This window comes from Mesoplodon bidens, assembly GCF_964165515.1.
Source record: "Mesoplodon bidens genome assembly, chromosome: 14".
In the NCBI taxonomy this organism is placed as follows: domain Eukaryota; kingdom Metazoa; phylum Chordata; class Mammalia; order Artiodactyla; family Ziphiidae; genus Mesoplodon; species Mesoplodon bidens.
The window spans coordinates 14772704-14789531 of record NC_138170.1 but is presented as its reverse complement, the minus strand read 5'-3'; the positions used below and the strand labels follow the sequence as shown (position 1 = coordinate 14789531).

Sequence of the window (16828 nt, the reverse complement as noted above, 5' to 3'; positions counted from 1 at the left end):
AGCGGCCATGGCTCACGGGCCCAGCTGCTCCGCGGCATATGGGATCCTCCCGGACCCGGGCACGAACCCGTATCCCCTGCATCGGCAGGCGGACTCTCAACCACTGCGCCACCAGGGAGGCCCTGTTTAATTTTTTTAATTATTTTTTTTATTTTTTTTTGTCGGGGAGGCTTGCGGGATCTTAGTTCCGCACCGCCTGCAGTGACAGCTGGTTTCAAGGCTCCCGCATCTCAACTTCTCTGCTCCCGACCTCCTCTCCTCCAGTGATTTCTCTCCCACCCTCACACCGCTCAGTCCCACGAACTCACCCAATAACCAAAGTGATTTCAGCCGCCCCCTTGTGTTCCCAGCTCACCTCCTCTGGTGCCCATGGTCCTCTGAGCCCACAGGAACCTGTGTCCTGGGTCCCCCACTCCCTGCCGTCCTCACCTCCCCCGCCACTGCTCCCCGGGCTCACACTGCTCCAGCCTTGTAGCCTTCCAGATCCTCAGACACGTGTCTGCTCCTGCCCTGGGGGCCTTGATCCTCCCCGTCCCTGCTGCTCTGCCCCCAGAAGCTCCCAGAAGCCTCTGTCTCCTCCTCCAGCCATTGCTCAGATGCCACTTTCTACCTCTCTGGCCACTGTGTTTAAAACACCACACCCTGGAATGGACAGTGGTGATGGTCGCCCACCATTGAGTGGTACTCAGTGCCACTGAATTGTACACTTAAAAATGGTTAAAATGGTAAAGGTTATGCTAAGTTACGTTTGCCATAACAGAACTGCACAGCCCACTCCCAGCCCTATTTTTCTCCCCAACACCTCTCCTGACACTCTGTATTTTATTCATTTTTTAACTGACTGCCTCCCCCATAGGGCGTCAGCTCCACGAGGGCAGAAACTTGAAGGTTCTGTCCACTGGGGTGTCCATCCAACGCCTAAAACAGACCCACTGGAAATAGACTGTGTTTGTCAAACGGTCTCTACTTAGACTGTCCCTGGGAAAAGGGCTGGGACTGTGGGGACATCCCTTTCAGAGTCGCCTCTGCTCACCACCGCCGACAGCTCAAACACCACGGGTGGTTTGGAAGGAGTCCTAAAAAGACCCTGAAACATGGTTTATGCCTCAAAGGCAGGTGCTGGCCGGTGGGTCCCCAGGGCAGAGTCAGGGACTGTTGGGACAGGGCAGGTGACGCCAAGGAAAGAGTATAAAAACCACGATGACCTGGGGTGCACCTGTCCGCCTAGGGCGGCAGTGCCAGGAAGCATGTAGACGGTGCCCTTCCAGCGAGTCAGGCACTCCACTCAGCCCAGCCTGGCACCTGAGGCTACGGGACCTCTCGGAGCTGCTGCTTCATTTGTAAATAGGGATGGTGCCATCCCCGGGAATTGAGAGGAGTGAGGAAAATCATGGAAAGCTAGCACGCCGGAGCTACAGGGCACAGAGGTTTTCCAGGAAGCACGTCCACTTTCAGCCCTGGTGTTTGCTGATGCCCAAGCAGAGCCACAGCGTCCCCACCCACCCACCCCGCCCGGGGACCAGCTCAGCATGAAGATACTCACATGGAAAGGAGTATTTCCCAGAGCAGCCTCCAGAGGGCGCCACCATCACGGCTCTGAGCCACCAGAGCTCAAATTTTGCTGCCAGGCCACCAGCCCACCTCTGTGCCAGGGTGAGGCCGCTGTGGCTTTGCAGATGAAGAGGACCCCAGCAACCCTGCCCCATATCAGGCAGGGCCCCACACACAGCAGATGCCCCTATCCAGGGGGTCTGACCCCGAAGACCTGTAGCCCAGCACCCAGGGCACTTGCAGGGAGGGTGGCCAGAGAATTCGGTCCTCTCCCTGCTCCTCGTCAACCACGGAGACTCCAGAGGCTCAGAGGGACGGGAGCACGTGGGTGCTGCAGGAGTCGGGAGCTCGGGCTACTTGGGCTGGCGCCTGGCTTCGCCCCAAAGGAGGGGAATCCAGACATGTCCCTGCAGAGCCTGAGTGTTCACAACAGCGGTGACCACCTGCCAGCTACCCCATCGCCAGCTGATGAATCTGATGCCAGAAGTCAGGACCCTGAGGCCAATAGTGGCACTGCCCTTCCAGGAACCTGTATGAAGCTCAGAAGGCAGCTGTGCCCGGCTCCCGAGAACAGGCAGCCTGAGGAAGGGAGGGAAGCAGTGCTTCTGACAGGGGCACCCCTCCCCCTGAGACAGGCGGGGGCACACTGCTCCCCAGGCAGAGCCTGTAGGAAGGAGGACGTTAGGCTGCAGGGCTTGAGCCCCTGAAGCAACCACATCTGAAAAAAGGCAAATGCCGCAGGCCAAGATTGCAGCCCCTTCGCCCCTCTTTTTCCCTCCAGGTGCCCCCAGCAGGAACCTCCTGTGCCCCACCCCCTTGTGTGGTAGGCGGCTGGGGGTGAAGCGGGGGGCTCACCGGGAATACTCAGCAGCAGCCCGGCAAGTCTGTATCTACCACCAGGGCGGACCAGCGCTTCCTGCTCACACCCTCAGCCCCCAGGGGTGCGGCAGGGAATCCCGCCACCCAGGCCCTGTGGCTTAGCTCAGAGCACGGGAGTCACACCTGAGTGCACAGCGCTGCTCCCCCACTTACCTGCTGGGGAACCTGGGCAAGTCCCCAGCTCTCTCTGAGCCTCAGGCCCCCATCTGTACCATGAGGTAGGCAAAAGGCAGCTGTCCTGAGGCGCAACTAGCCAAGCGGATTGAAGGCGCAGGACGAAGGGCACAGCCTGCTGAGGTATGAGTGGGAGGCTGGGTTTGGCTCTGGGTCTGCTCTTCATTGGGGTGATGGCATCCCAGGCCCGAGCAGGTGCTGGGCAGGTCCCTCTCCCTGGCTCCCGTGTCAGCCTGTGGGAGGCGCCACCCGCAAGGATGCCCCCACCTTGCCCTTGCAAAGGTCCACGCCACACATACCTCAGGGCTGCGTGGATTCACAGGTGTTTTATTGGCTTTTCCGTAGGCAGCCTGGATAACTCACGCTGCTAACCGGCCCCTCGACCCCTCACCCTGCCCCTGGCCTCTGTTCTGGGGCCCCAGCTGGGAGCTGTCAGCCTTAACGTCTTCTCCCAAGGCCTTGGAACCACTGGGCCCCCAGCCCCCGGGCTCAGGCTGCCTCCTCAAGAGATAAACCCACTTTTCTCACTGTCTCTCTGTGGGCCAGGCTCCCAAGCCGAGGGCGCATCCCTGCGTCAGGCACAGCCGAGTTCTCCTGAGGAGTGGGCTCCAGCCCAGAGCCCCTTGGCAGTGCCTACCCATCCCAGGCTGAGTCAGACCCTGTACACAGTGTTGCGGGCTCAGGCCTACAGCTTGGTGTTGAGGTGGAAGAAGTGGGGCACTGCATAGGTTGTGGCAGGTGGCACGTGCCACGCAGATGAGGCTGGGCAAAGTCTGTGGCGCAGGGCACTGTCGAAGGATGCAGGGGGGAAGTGCATCAGGCCAGCGGCCATGGGTGAGGGTGCTGCACTGGCCAGGAGGTGGGCTGGGAAGGCCGGGATGACCAGGGGGCTGAAGGGGAGTGTGGCCTGGCCCTTTAAGGGGTCCAGGGTGCCGGCGAAGTTCAGCGGGCAGCGCAGCATGGTGCCCCTGTAGGCCTCTGGGAGGGTGGGCCCCAGAGCCGGGCCCAGCAGGCAGGAGACGGCCAAGTCGGGCCCCACAGACTTGGTCCCACACTCCTTGGCATCCACCTCTTTAAGAAAGGGAGACACTGCCCGCAGTTTTTTGCCGCCATGGACCAAGCCCTCTTCCTCCAGGCTGCGCTTGTTGCCCAGGCCTGGGCTGCTTGGGAAGGTGGTCAGGGGCACGGGGCTTTCGGCAGGGACCTTGGTCATGGGGGACACCCAGCAGGCTTTGGGTTTGGGGTAGGGGCCGCCCCTTCTGGAGCCGCCCTTGTGGAATGCAGAGGGGTGGTCGGCATCCCCACCCCACACCAGCTGGGGCTCTTTGGCTGGCAGCCCCTCCTCTTTGCTAGAAGGCCCTAATAACACCCCATCTTTAAGACTGGGGAAGAAGTCCCGGGGGTGCTGGCTGATAGGCTTCAGCACCTCGGTGGGGTAGGCGTGGAAGCAGCCAGTGAAGATGGGGGCCGACGGGCGAGGGCCCACCTGAGCCTCCTCCTTGAGGCTGCCACTAGGGCCCTGTGTTCCCTCCGGAGGCGTCAGCCGGTGCCTGGAGTTCTCAGCTGGCCCTCCTGGGCTCTGGGGAGTCTCCAGGGGCCGAATAGCTGGGGGTGCCTGGGGCTCCCCACCTGCCCCGTGGTGACAGCCCTCCTCCTGGCACTGCAAGGCCTCCGCCTTGCTCACCTGGGCCAGAAGCTTCTTTTTGGCCAGTGGTGACATGATACCATGTGTCCCTTTGCAGTAGAAGCTGGACAGAAGCCGCCTGTAGGCCTCCGGGCAGCCGCTGGCACCCACGAAGGGCAGAGAGGGCCCAGGGGCTGGGCCTCGCTGTTCCATGCCGTCCTTGGAGGGCTCCTGGCTAGGAAGCCTTGCCAGGTCAGGGGCATCTGTTTTGGTCTTTCCTGGCATCACCTGGAAAGAGAGAAAAGGCCAGGCCTCAGGGCTGGGTGTGAGCCATGCACCCTGACCTGGGGACCTGGTGACAGCAAGGTCCCAAGGGGGCACCCAGGAACCTCTGCCTGCCCTTCCAGCACCTTTGTGCAAAATTTTCAAAAGGCGTCCCATTCTCTGAATAGACACAGCCTGGGGTCAGGACATAGGGACTGGTGAACGGGGTGCAAACTGGAGTTCAGACCCCACCCATCGCACCCACCAGTGCTGCCCTCAGAGGAGGTTCTGGGTGTTCTAGGCAGGGAGCCCTGCGGCCAAGGTGAGGACAGGTACGGGGCGCTGTGAGGGGCAGGGCACAAGGAGGCCCAGGGTTAGCTGGTGGCCCCAGCCGGGCTCAGAGCTCACCTGGTCCACCCGCTTCTCCTCCTTGGCTTTCTTTGGCCTCTCAGTGGCCCCGTCATCCCCCCGAGGCTCCTTGGCCATCTTGTACTGCTTCCTGGGCTTGGAGGGGGGCAGGGGCTTGTCATCCTCTCCCTTCAGGTGCCGCACGTATGGGAGGACCAACCTGAGGAGGAACCGGGCACACTGACCAGGAGGCCAGGCTGGCAGCAGGCTCCCACCGCTCCAGACCCACCCGGCCTCCTCCAGTCCCACCCGGCCTCCTCCAGTCCTGGACCGCGAACACCCCTGCCTGGCAAGCACATAGACAACCCATGGGGGCCCGCGCCATCCCTCGTCTCGTCCAGGAAGACTGCAGTCTGCTCTCCCCGCTCAGGGCCCTGCTGGTCCAACCCTGGGGGGTGAAGGCCCAGGTCCTGTGACCCGGGGGCCTGGCCGTACCTCTCGTAGTGGCGGCGCGTGCACGTGGCCGCGCTGGTGCTGCCTGGGCTGCCCCCCAGCTCATCATACACGTTCTTCCAGAGGCGGCGGCCAGTCACCTGCAAGGATGCCACGTGAAGGCATGGCCGGCGGGCACCCCCTGGCCGCGGGGTCCTCACAGCTCGGGGTCCCCACTTGGATGCAGTTTTGCAGCTGCTTCTCCAGCAGTGGGGCGGCGAGGTTGGAGGGGGCTCCCCTGGCCGCCAGCCAGGTCTCCCGCCCAGGGGCCGCCCGAGTGCTGGCCCAAGCAGCTTTCCAAGCACGAGGACAGAACAGATGGGAAAGAGAGGAAATCTTGCTTTGAGCAGCAAAGTGGCAGCGGGCAAGGCGGGTCCCTCCTTCTCCCCGTAGCACACAGGGGAAGTGGTGAAAGGGCAGGGTTTGGGACGCTGCCTCGTCCTCCTGTCTAGGGGCAAGGGCAGCTCTGTTGGGCTCACTCTCTTCCCCCAGCCTGATGTGCCAGGACATGCAGCAGGGTGAGGCCTCAGAGGTGCTGTCCTTACCAGCTCATAGGCCCCCAGCTTCTCCACAGCCTTGTAGATCTTCCACAGGTTAACTGGAGAAAAGAGAGGGCAGGGCCACTCTCAGTCTTGGCAGGAGGAGGGGGTAGCCAGCAGCCTGTCCCCCTGGCCCTGTCAGGCAGGCCCAGAACCAGCACGTACCCAGACAGGGCCACTGGGATGGCTAGGCAGGCCACGCCCCGTGCACTGGGGGCCCAGTGGCCTGTGAGGATGGAAATCCAGCCCCACCAACTGCCAGCCCTGTGCCTGGAGGGGGGCACCCTTTCCGTGTGCAACCCCCGTGGGCTGGCAGCGTCCAGGGTCACCCAAAACGGAGGAGCTCCCCGATGCCCTGCCTGGGTGGGGGTCCCCTGCCGGGCGCCCCCCTCCCTGCCTGCACCCCAGGGACGCACTCTGCTTGAAGCCGAGATGGGGCACCCTCTGGATGGGCGTGTGTCGCTCCTTCATGAACTTGTAGAGGCTGACCAGGAAGGCCTGCTCCTCCTCCCGCTCCCCGCCTGCCTCGGGGGAGTCCTGGGGAAAGAACACGAGGTAGCAGCATGAGGCCTCAGCTGCTGGGAGGCTGGGGACAGGCAGAACCTCTGGCTGCTGGGGAGGAAAGAGATGCGTGGCCCCCAGGCTCCCACAGGAGGGAGCAGACCCCCAGACCCAGCTCTGGGCTGCACTGGTTGTTCCTGGGGTCAAAAAGGCACAGTCGTCAGCTATTAGTGCCCAGAACCCCAGGTCAGGGTCCACAGAGGCCCTGGGAGCAGCCCTGCACCTTCTCCAAGTTCTGACCACTTCTTCCACTTGCTCTGTACTTGTCACATCTGCATCTCAGCTCCTCTACCAGACTGTGAGTTCCTGGCGGTAGGCACAGTGTCCCCAGGGCTCCCAGCGGCCCCTGTGGTCCAGGTTGAAGGAACAAAAGTGCCTGGTGCTCTCTGGCTCTGTGGCGCCACGCCGCCAGGCCTGACTCTGTGACCCGCCCGTCCACGTGCTTAACTCAGGGAAGGGGAGACCCTGTCCTGGGCTCCAGCTGGCACTTCTGTCAGATGCACAGGTCTTCTGGTTTCTGCTCTCGGGGAATTTCTGCCGATGCTGTTCGTGTGGCTGGTAACTCAGGGCAGGGGGCTACCGTTAGGCTGGGGCTGAGGTCCTGGCAGGGGAGGCCCCAAACACGAGAAGGACTAAAAACACCAGGGCCTAGAACCGTGCAGAGAGCCACGTGCTCCAAAAATACTCTATTCAAGTGCCATGTCCGTGATTTTGACTAATCAAAGACCTCTGGTAATAAACAAGCCACCTCATATGTTAATGCACGAAATTGGAACACATTGGAGTCCAAGGCAGCTGTTTTCTGGAGCCTCAGAATGAAGGCGCTCTGACCACAGCTCTTCAAATGAATGTGCTCTTCTATTCCTCTTCTCTGAACTCCAGGCAATCTGTTAAAACCTGTTCCCACTTGCAGCTACTCTTCTACGTAAATCAGGATTTCTACTCCAGCCTGTGCCACCAAAGCAAATGGCTGAAAAGCACAACGCTGAGGAGTGGAGGCTGACCACTCTGACCACGCTGGTCAACACAGCTGCGTTGATCTCACGAGGTGACTCTAAGGTCCATGTTATAAATTTGGATGGACGGAAGGATGTAAATGTAGTTTTACATCGTAGAATAGTGCTTTTATCTGTTTCATAGATCAGGGTTCCAGGTAATCCTCATTTGATAAAAGGTTCTGCTATAGAAACCAAGCCTGAAATCCTAGCCAGGGGTGACGGGTAAGCCTTCCTGTCTGCCCAGCTCCCAGCGCCCATTGCAGGGCCCAGGACGGCGGGGCTGGGCCCCTCTCCAGGCTCTCTGCAGGATGGGGAGTAGGGAACACATCTCCAGGGAGTCTCCACGTTCGCCTGGGAGGCTGCACACAGGTGGGGCAGGGGTGAGGGAGGGGCAGGGAAGAGGGCCCCGGGGGGATTGTCCAACTCACCTCCAGCTGGACAGGGCTCTGGCTCCTGTTCTGCTCAGCATCGGGTTGAGGAGACACAGGTGGGTCTAGGGGGTCACTGTCCTCTGACTGTTTCCTTTTGCCTTTGACAGGAGGTGCTGGAAGGAGAGGAAGAGGGAGAGAAGGGGGGAGGAGGGAGAGAACGTGAGATGCTGGCAGGGAGGAGCGGGCGGCAGGAGGGCCAGGTGGGGGTGAGTCCTTGCCGCCGTCCTCTGCTGCGTGTCCTCTGCGCGCGGTCCCGGCTGCTACAGGCAGCCCTCTAAACGCACACAGGGCTCCCCCGACTCTGCCCTCCTCCCCTCTCAGCCCCACCAGGCCCCACCCACGCCACACCTGCCCCTTTTCCTTCCTCCATTCCAGCCCTCTGCCCACAACTTTGAAGGAAACCCTAAATCACCTTGGGGTCAAGTGAGAGGAGACCGGCACTGGGGCCGTGGTGCTCGGGGAAATCACGTCTCCAAAACCCGCCCCACATTCAGGCAGAAAGTTTGGGAAAGCTGCGGAGGCTTCCATGTTTGTGGACCCCCAAAGCACCACGGGGGGCTGCTTGGACCATAAACCCTCCAGGAATAATCAAGAAGAGGGTAAGTTCCTATTTGTGAAGCACCCAGCCTTTGCCTGAGCATCAGCAGAGTCCTCACTGCCCCTAATTAGGCCACACGCTCCCCTCACCTGCACGGTCCCTGGTGACCCTTCAGGTCTCACCTGACAAGTCGCTTCCTCGGGGTGGCCCTTCCCAGCCCCCAGCCAAGCACAGCACTTTTCTCTAGTCATCCTCTAGCCATCCTCACACCATCCAGATGGGCCATCCAGACTGAGATGCCCATGGCTCATCTGGCCTCCTGAGAGTTTCGTGAGGCCGCCCAGCAACCCACAAAGTAGGTGGCAGGTAAGCGAGAATGAGTGCGTCTCACAACAACCTGACAGAGGGGAGGGAGGAGCCAGGGGCTTGGCTTCACTAAGGGCGTCCTGAGAGCTGATGGCTGCAAAGACACAGCACCCCTGCCGCTGCCAAAGTACAGCCACTGGGAGCTGCTCTGGCTGGCAGCAGGTGTGAGACCGGGAGCCCATGTCTTCTGACCACCTTTTTTTTTTTTTTCTTTTTTTCTTTCCTTTCTCCTTTTCGTTAATCTTGCAAGAATTGTCCTGGTTCGCTCCAACTCAAGAAATCCTTACTGCTGGGAACCTGAAGGATTCCCCCTCCAACCCAGACAGAAAAAGAATCTCCTTAAGAACAAGAAAGCCGCGCCAGAGTGACCCACAAGGTCAGCAGTACCCAGAAGCACGAGCTGCAGAACCTCCGGCCGCTGGACAGTGTCCCCTTGGGTAGCTGTTCACAAGGGCGCTGTGCAGGTTCTTGGCTCTGTGTCCCTGGCCCTTTCATGTATGTTCTCTCATTGAGTCCCAGAGGAATCCCATTTTGAGGGAGGCCGGGGGGAATGAAGCCAGAGAGGTTACGTTGCTTGCCGCCCTGAGGGACCAGATTCAAAACAAGGTCTGTCTGACCAGCAGTCCAGGGGCCTGGCCTCGCCACCACTGCGGCTACTGTATCACCAACACTGCAAAGCCTTGGTGGAGAGTCCAAATCAACCTGGAAGAGAAACCGGGCCTAACACTTGTGAAGCATGAGTTGGGCCTGGGCCGTCCTTGCAGGCTGGCTCCTGACCACTGGAGACACAGTCAGTCTCCAGACATAAGTGGGTGCTAATGACTGCCCCCCGCCCAGACTGCTGCCTTTCCAACCAGGTCCCTGGGCAAATCTGAGCCTCAGTCTCCCCTTCTGTGAAATGGGGGGAGAAGGATGCTGGAGTCTTTTGCTGGCTGTCCAGGAACCCCGAAGCCTTCCAGGTCATGGCACGCCGGCTCCCTCCTGCCTTCTCTGCTCTCTGCTTGCACATCCCCTCTCTCCCTTCCTGCCTCAAGGGAGATGCTCGGCTCCCAAGGAGTCTCTCCGCCGTGCTCCTGTCATGGGGCTTCTCACTGAAGCCCTCTCGCAAACTTGCTGCAAGGCAAAGTCACTGTCCTCGGGCCTCGGAGAAATAAGGTGGTGGGACTGGAATCACCCGGGGAGCATTTAAAACACGTGATGCCTGGGCCTCCCTGGTGGCGCAGTGCTTGAGAGTCCGCCTGCCGAGGCAGGGGACGCGGGTTCGTGCCCCGGTCCGGGGGGATCCCGCGTGCCGCGGAGCGGCTGGGCCCGTGAGCCATGGCCGCTGGGCCTGCGCGTCCGGAGCCTGTGCTCCGCGACGGGAGAGGCCACAGCAATGAGGGGCCTGCGTACCGCAAAAAAAAAAAAAAAAAAAAGACACGATGCCTGTCTCCCACCCTACCCCCACCTGAGTTTGATTTAAGGTCCTGCAAGGGGCATCAGAGTTTAAAGCTCCCCAGGGGAGCTGAGAGGACAGACAGGTTGAGAGCCACCAGGCCAGGGTGGCCCTAGCCCCTCCTGCTCAGTTCCAGAGTTGGTGAGCTCTGCCTGGGCCACTCTCTCCTGGGAAAATCTCCTGGAGCCAGGCACTTGGGTTACCTGGAAAGGAGGTCACCAATCTGAGCTGTTTAACTCCAGAAGGGAAAGGGATTACAGCTTCCCTCGAGCCACAAAGGGAAACACTCTTATCTCTGTGTGCGGCTGAGTCCCAGAGTGAAGCCGGCCTCCGTTCTCTCCCACCCAGGACTGGTGTGCTCGCTCATCCTGGCAGGGCCTTCTGGGCCCACACCCTTGCAGCCCTGGACGAGGGAGGGTGGGGAGAGTCTTTGCCCTCCTTCCCCAGCCTGTCCTGTCCCTGGCTGTCCTGTCCTTCTCTTCCCCAATCCTTGGTAGATCAGGGTTCCGGGTAAATCTTCATTTGGAAAGAGAGTTCTGCTACGACAAATAAGTTTGAAACCCCCTGCTATAGGTGCCGGGTGAGTCCTCCTGCCTCCCAGCTCCCAGCTCGCACACCTCGCAATGCAGGCAGGGCCCAAGACAGCGGAGCTGGGCCCCTTTCCTGGCTCTGCAGGGAAGGGAAGGGGCTTACAGACAGGCCATCCCAGTCTCCCAGCCACATCCAGCGGCAGAGGCAGGAGAAACCCACCTGCCGCTGAGTGACCGCTGCTGCCATGAGCCACTGAGTTCCTGTCTTGCCCCGAGCTTATGGGTGTGTGGATCCCCTCTGAGCACAAAGCCTCAGGTGCCCTATTGTAATAGAGGTGGATTCAGTTACAAAAAGAAAACCTCTGCTCTCCAAAGGCATGCCCTTCAGACATCGCCTTTTCCATCCAGGAAGCAATAATGACAATAATGGTTATTATTTATCTGTTTACTTTAATCTATCTGGAATCTGTAAGGTATGAGGGGCTTCCCTGGTGGCGCAGTGGTTAAGAATCTGTCTGCCAATGCAGGGGACAAGGGTTCGAGCCCTGGTCCGGGAAGATCCCACATGCCGCAGAGCAACTAAGCCCGTGCGCCACAACTACTGAGCCTGCGCTCTAGAGCCCATGAGCCACAACTACTGAGCCCTAGTGCCACAACTACTGAAGCCCGCGCACCTAGAGTCCATGCTCCTCAACAAGCGAAGCCACCGCCATGAGAAGCCCGCGCACCGCAACAAAGAGTAGCCCCCATTCGCTGCAACTAGAGAAAGCCCGCATGCAGAAACGAAGACGCAACACAGCCAAAAATAAATAAATTTATAAGGTAAGAGATAGGGATTTAACCATACTTCCCCATGGGTGGGTGGTCCCAGTATTGACTGAGTGTGATCTCCTCCCCCAATAATGTGAAACGCTACTCTTCCCACAATCTACAGGCTTGTAAGGAACACTTTGGGGGCTGGTTTTGGACTTTCTATTCTGCTTGATTCACTGTGGAATGCTGGACTCATGCACAGTTTTAATTTCTGTAGCCTTGTAACACAACTTACTATTCAGAGCATAAGTCCCCCATCATTACTCCTCTTAGAAAATTCCTTCTGAAGTTTAGGATAATTCTGTCACACAGAAAGGAAAGAAGAAAAGAAGGAAGGAAGGGAGGGAGGAAGCGGGGGGGGGGGGAGGGCGGAAGAAAAGAAAAGAAGAAGAAAAACCACTGAGGTTTTGATTGAATTGCATTTACGTTTAGAAATTACTTTGAAAAATAATAACACCTTTCTGATAGTGCATCTTCCTCTGCAGGACCACGTGTCTCCGCAGATTCAGGTCTCCCTCTGCAGTGCTCAGAGGTTCCTGCTCACAGGCCCTGTGCGTCCCTGTTGAGCTTATTTCCCAGAGTTTTGTGCAGCTAGACAATAGTGTGAGAAGAGCCCTGACAATGACAGCAGGGCTAAGCTCACAGCCCGCTGCCATTTCGTCATCTCGGGGGCCCTTGTGACCCAGCCCCTCACTGGCAGCGAGAGGGTGTGGCAGGTGCTGGGCAGTGGGATGGCTCAGGCCCCTCCTGTGTTAGGAATCTGTCTCTGTTCAGCTCCATGGCTCTGTGGAAGTCAAGCTTAACCCTAGATCCTAAAACCGCAGCAGTGAAGAGGTTAATTTCAGTCGCTGGCTGCAAAAGAGGAGATTCCTGAAGTGAAGCCCACCTGTTCTCAGGCCCCTCTCTCCCTCTATTTCCACACTATGTACTCCACCAACTGAAATCAGTCTCTGCTAGGCCCTGGACTAGGCACTTCTGTACACTAGCTCACTGCATCTTCCCAGCACCCAGTGGGTATTATTTCCCCCCCTTTAACGATACAAGACCTGAGGCTCTGAGAGGGTCAGTAACTTGCCTGAAGTCACACAGCTTACTAGTGGCAAAGCTGGGATTTGGAACCAGTGCAGTCTGCCTGTCCCAAGACACTGAACCCTGAGATCTAGAGTTTTTTAATGGGAGCAGCTAGACCCCAAGTTCCTTCTCTGTGCTCAGAGGGTGCCCATTTGCCCACCCTCCCTGGGGGATCTGCAGTCTCCCGTTAATCTGCTGCCCTGCCAGATGAACTGAAAACAGATGAGAGTGGAGCAGGAGGAGGGATGGGTAGGGGGCTCTGACTGCACACAGGTGCTTCTGTACCTTAGTTTACCTGTCTATAAGGTGGGCGTGTTAGACGCCATGGGCCCAACGTTCTAAGCAGAACAAAGCGAGAAACGAGGCTCCCCCTACCAACCACAGTTGACTGTGTGCACGTGTGTGCGTGCATCCCTCAGTGGGGTCTGAGGTCTGCCCCTCCTGCTCACTCCCCGGTGTGTCTCAGCGCCTGGAGTCCTGCCCCGCAGAGAGCAGGTGCTCCAAAAACACAAGCCCCACTGAGCCTCACGGATGCAGTATGAGCTCCCTGACCTCAGATAGTGCTGATGCTGAGAGCCGCCTGGCTGTGACTAGTTCAAGGCCTGCCTCTCTCTCTCTTTCTCTCTCTCTCTCCCTCCTCCCCCCGCCCCTCCCCCGCCTCATTCACCCTTGGTGTGATGGAAAGGAAGCGACACTTCCTTTCATGAAAAGTCACCCACTGGGAGCACCGTGTCAATTACCACAATAATGGTAACAGCAGCCTCAATAACAACCAGCAGACGCGGCCACACCTCCCCGCCTAAGGCCGTTGGCTTAAGTTTCTCTGAGCTTGAGCTGGAGCTGAAACAAAGACAGCCTTTGAAGCGGCCAGTCCACTCTGTGGCCCAGGAGCCGGCTGCCTGGCAGTCCCCGTGTGGAGCTCGCTCCAGCGTGGTTTGGGGAAGGGGGACCTGCCAAGGGCTGTGCTCCAGCCAGCGCTAAGGACAGATGGACGACCGGGACATGGAAGCCCAGAGGGCACAGGGTGCAGCTCCCAACCCAGCCCTGCCTCTGGGTCTCAGCTGGGGGAAGAGGGGGGTCAGGGTCTAGGAACATCTGGGGCCAAGATGACAGCCTTGAGTGTAGAAAAGTGGGGGCATGGGGGCACCAAATACGACATTGCCAACTCCCAAGCCCCGCTGGAATTTGGCCGCTCTTTAGCCAGCTCTGGGATATCCTAAAAGACCCTGTTCCAGGATGGGGCTGAATCCCCACTGTCCCTCCCCTCCAAGTCTGGGTGATATTTGACAATAACAGTAACAGCTCCATCTATGGACCGTTTCCTGTGTCCTCACGGACTACATTTCCTGCACCTACTCCACCTATGGGGGAACCAGGCTTGGCAGCGGCTTGTCCAAAACACTAGCCAACAGTAGAGGCACAGCCAGGACGGAGCTGTGTCAGCTGCCTGACCTCTGCCTGGGGCACTCGTTTGCCTCTCAGCTTTTCCGCTCCGCTCCCAGAGCACCCAACACCCTCCGCCAAGGATGGCTCTCCAAGTCGGTACCGCAAGGTCCCAGAGGGAGGGTGGGCCATCCCAGGCCAGTTTCCAGAACCATTGCGAAGGGAGAGAGGGGCGGGGTCTTAGAGGCCTGATTCGTCCTCACTGCCAGACCAGGGCTGGTCTGTAAGCCTCAGTTTCCCAGACTGTAACTCATACAAGAAGGAGCTGATTCCCTGAGGTCTTTTCTACCTCTGCCGTTCCAAGTTCGAGGCCCCAGACGGGTCCCCGGGGCTTGTACGGACTCTGGAACTCCACTCCCGTGGCCCAACCCACTAGCTGCCATCTCCCATCCCTCCTCTGCCCTAACACGGCCTGTGGGCGCAGAGACCCCAAGCCCCCAACCCTGGTGCTCGGGAGGGGACAAGAAGCACCTGTTATCCTCTCCTCGGCCCCGCGGACCCCTCCTCGATAGCTGACGACCCCACCAACAAAGGGACCCTGGGTCTGGCCAGCGAAGTGCCGCCGGACCCGCACCCTGAGCCTTCGGGGGTCCGGCAGCCGGCGACCCCCACCCCTATCCCAGCGTCCGCGGGGCTGGAGGACGGGAGCCCGGCCTGGCCGCGCCCTCTGAACACCCTGCGCAGGGACCGAGACGAGGCAGCCGTGTCGTGGTCCCAGGCTCGGACTGTGCGCGAAGCCAAACACTTCTCCTCGCACACTCGCAGCCCGCGCACCGCCACTCCTCTTCTCTCCCCCAACCCCACCGCCCCCATCACTCCCGGGGCCGCCATCCCGTCCCTCCTGGAGACCCGAGGAGAGAAAAAAGAGACAGGAGAAAGATGCGCCGAGCAAAAAGGGAAGCTACTTCTTCCCTGCCGTGGGGAGCGTGGGGGGGGGCGGGGTGTGTAGAGGAGGGTGGACAGGAGACAAGAAGAGGAGAGACCAGAGAAGAAAAGAAAAAAGGGAAGGGAAAAGAAAAAGGGTAGGGGGCGAGGAGCCGGTAACCGCCGAAGGATCAGCACGCCCCTCCGCTGAAAGAGGAACAGTTGATTCTTCAAAATGCATTGAGCAAGTTCTTCAAAGCCCGCGCAGAGTCACTTTCAGGAAACGGCGGCCGCAGTGGAAAACGTCCCGCGCGCCCAGCGGACCCCGGTGCCCCTTTCTCGGCGGCGCCGGCGGGTTCTGAGAACCACCGGGATGTGACGTCGAGAGCGGGTGGGGGGCCGGGGGGGGGCTGCAGGCAGAGAACTGCTGCGGACAGCTGTCACAACAAATTAGCTGAGACCAGCTCGAGATTGAAAACCACAGCAGGAAGTGGGATGACAGAACCGTACAGAACTTGGTAAATTTCAGTCAAAAGACGACAGGAGTTTCGAGATAAACGCCCGGGAAGCCCCTGGCCGCCAAAACTTTTTGTCTTTCTTTTTTTCGAAGAGCGCGCGCCGACACCGGGCCTCACCCTCCCGCTCGGGGCGGGGGGAGCGGGCGCCCCGGTCCAGGCTAGGTCCCCGCGTCCTTGCCCTCGAGTCCACCCCCGGCCCCGCTAGCCCCCCAAGGCAGCACCGACGGCTACGAGCGCCGGGGGAGACCTGGCGCCGCAACTTCGCCCTCCCACGGGGCCGCCAGCCCCATCCCGGGCCGGACCACAGAGCCGCTTACCCATGGCCCGGCGAGGTCCAGAGGCTCCAGCCCGAGACGCTCCGCACGCTCCGATCTCCCGACCCCACGCTCTCAGCGATACTGACCCTCCGCGCAGCTTGCCAGCCGCCTCCCCGTGGCCCCGCCTCGCCCCGCCCGCCCCCGCTCCGCTCTGGGCTCCGGTTGGCGGGTCCGATTCTTCCGCGAGGGGCAGGGACCGCCCCCTGAGGCAGGGGAAATCTGGGAGTTGTAGTGTGCTCTTCCCCTCCCCAGTCTCAAACACCGCGCAACTAGGCTCCTCACCTGGAGGGACTGAGGCAGGACACCCAGGAGTCACTGCTGCCTTGTGCCTCTGGAGGCAAAACTCGAGCCTTGGAAAAATCCTCCTTGCTCCTCAGCAGGGAACTGGGGGTCTGGGTGGTGTGAGCAAAGCCCTTCTGACTTTGACTTGAACTCGGTGGAAAGCATTGTCCATCTCCCTCCCAGCCCAGCATATAAGTAAAGATGGTTGGTGTTAGCTAAACAAGGACCCCGCCCAAAGTAGCAAGTATTTGGCCAAAGCTCTGTGGGGTCCCAGAAATGCCTGGGACAGGAAACCTGATATATGCGGACGGCCAGTGTCCACATATATCTCAACGACAGAGAGGACAGCTACAAAGTGAGCAGTCGAAAGAGGGGGCATGACCCCTGCTTGGAGGGGTGAGGCTTCGGGTGGAGTGGGGGCCCCAGGAGATGCTGAGCCAGCTGCAGCAGGGCTTCTGCTGGAGGGAGAAGTAACTCAGCCATACTGGTGTCACAGAAGAGGAAACGGAGGCTTGGGTTTGAGAGATCAAGGTCTGGAAGCATCACTCACAATAGCCAAAAGGTGGAAGCAACCCAGAATCCATTGATGGATACATGGGTGAACTGCAGTTTGTACATACAACGGAATATCACTCAACCTGAAAAAGGAAGGAAATTCTGACATGTGCTACAACATGAATGAACCTTAAATAGACCAGACACAAATGATAAATACTGTATGATTCCACTAATAGCACTTAGAGTCAAATTCATGGAGCCAAATAGTAGAATGGTGGTTGCCAGGGGCTGG

General features: G+C 59.4%; 1 protein-coding gene across 2 annotated transcripts; it reads right to left on the bottom strand.

The window, feature by feature from the left end:
* Positions 1–1565: 1565 nt before the first annotated feature.
* ARID5A (AT-rich interaction domain 5A) lies at positions 1566–15941 on the bottom strand. Of its 2 annotated transcripts, none has more exons than XM_081253629.1 (7): positions 15757–15941; positions 7859–7974; positions 6288–6408; positions 5878–5930; positions 5336–5433; positions 4901–5060; positions 1566–4516 (listed from the first exon to the last, which is right to left on the bottom strand). In XM_081253629.1, exons 1-7 carry the CDS (start codon positions 15758–15760, stop codon positions 3290–3292), a joined length of 1779 nt encoding a protein of 592 aa, XP_081109755.1. In that variant the 5' UTR covers positions 15761–15941; the 3' UTR covers positions 1566–3289. The 2 variants fall into 2 exon arrangements, with proteins under 2 accessions (XP_081109755.1, XP_081109756.1); XM_081253630.1 differs by lacking the exon at positions 15757–15941 and adding an exon at positions 9153–15750.
* Between the last annotated feature and the right edge of the window lie 887 nt (positions 15942–16828).

Bases quoted from the DNA above. Each gene is read 5' to 3' on its own strand.
- ARID5A (XM_081253629.1), bottom strand. The intron at 6,409-7,858 runs GTGAGTTGGACA...TTCTTTCCCCAG, and splicing joins AGAGCCCTGTCCAGCTGGAG to GACTCCCCCGAGGCAGGCGG. The intron at 5,434-5,877 runs GTAAGGACAGCA...GCATCCTTGCAG, and splicing joins AGCTGGGGGCCTATGAGCTG to GTGACTGGCCGCCGCCTCTG.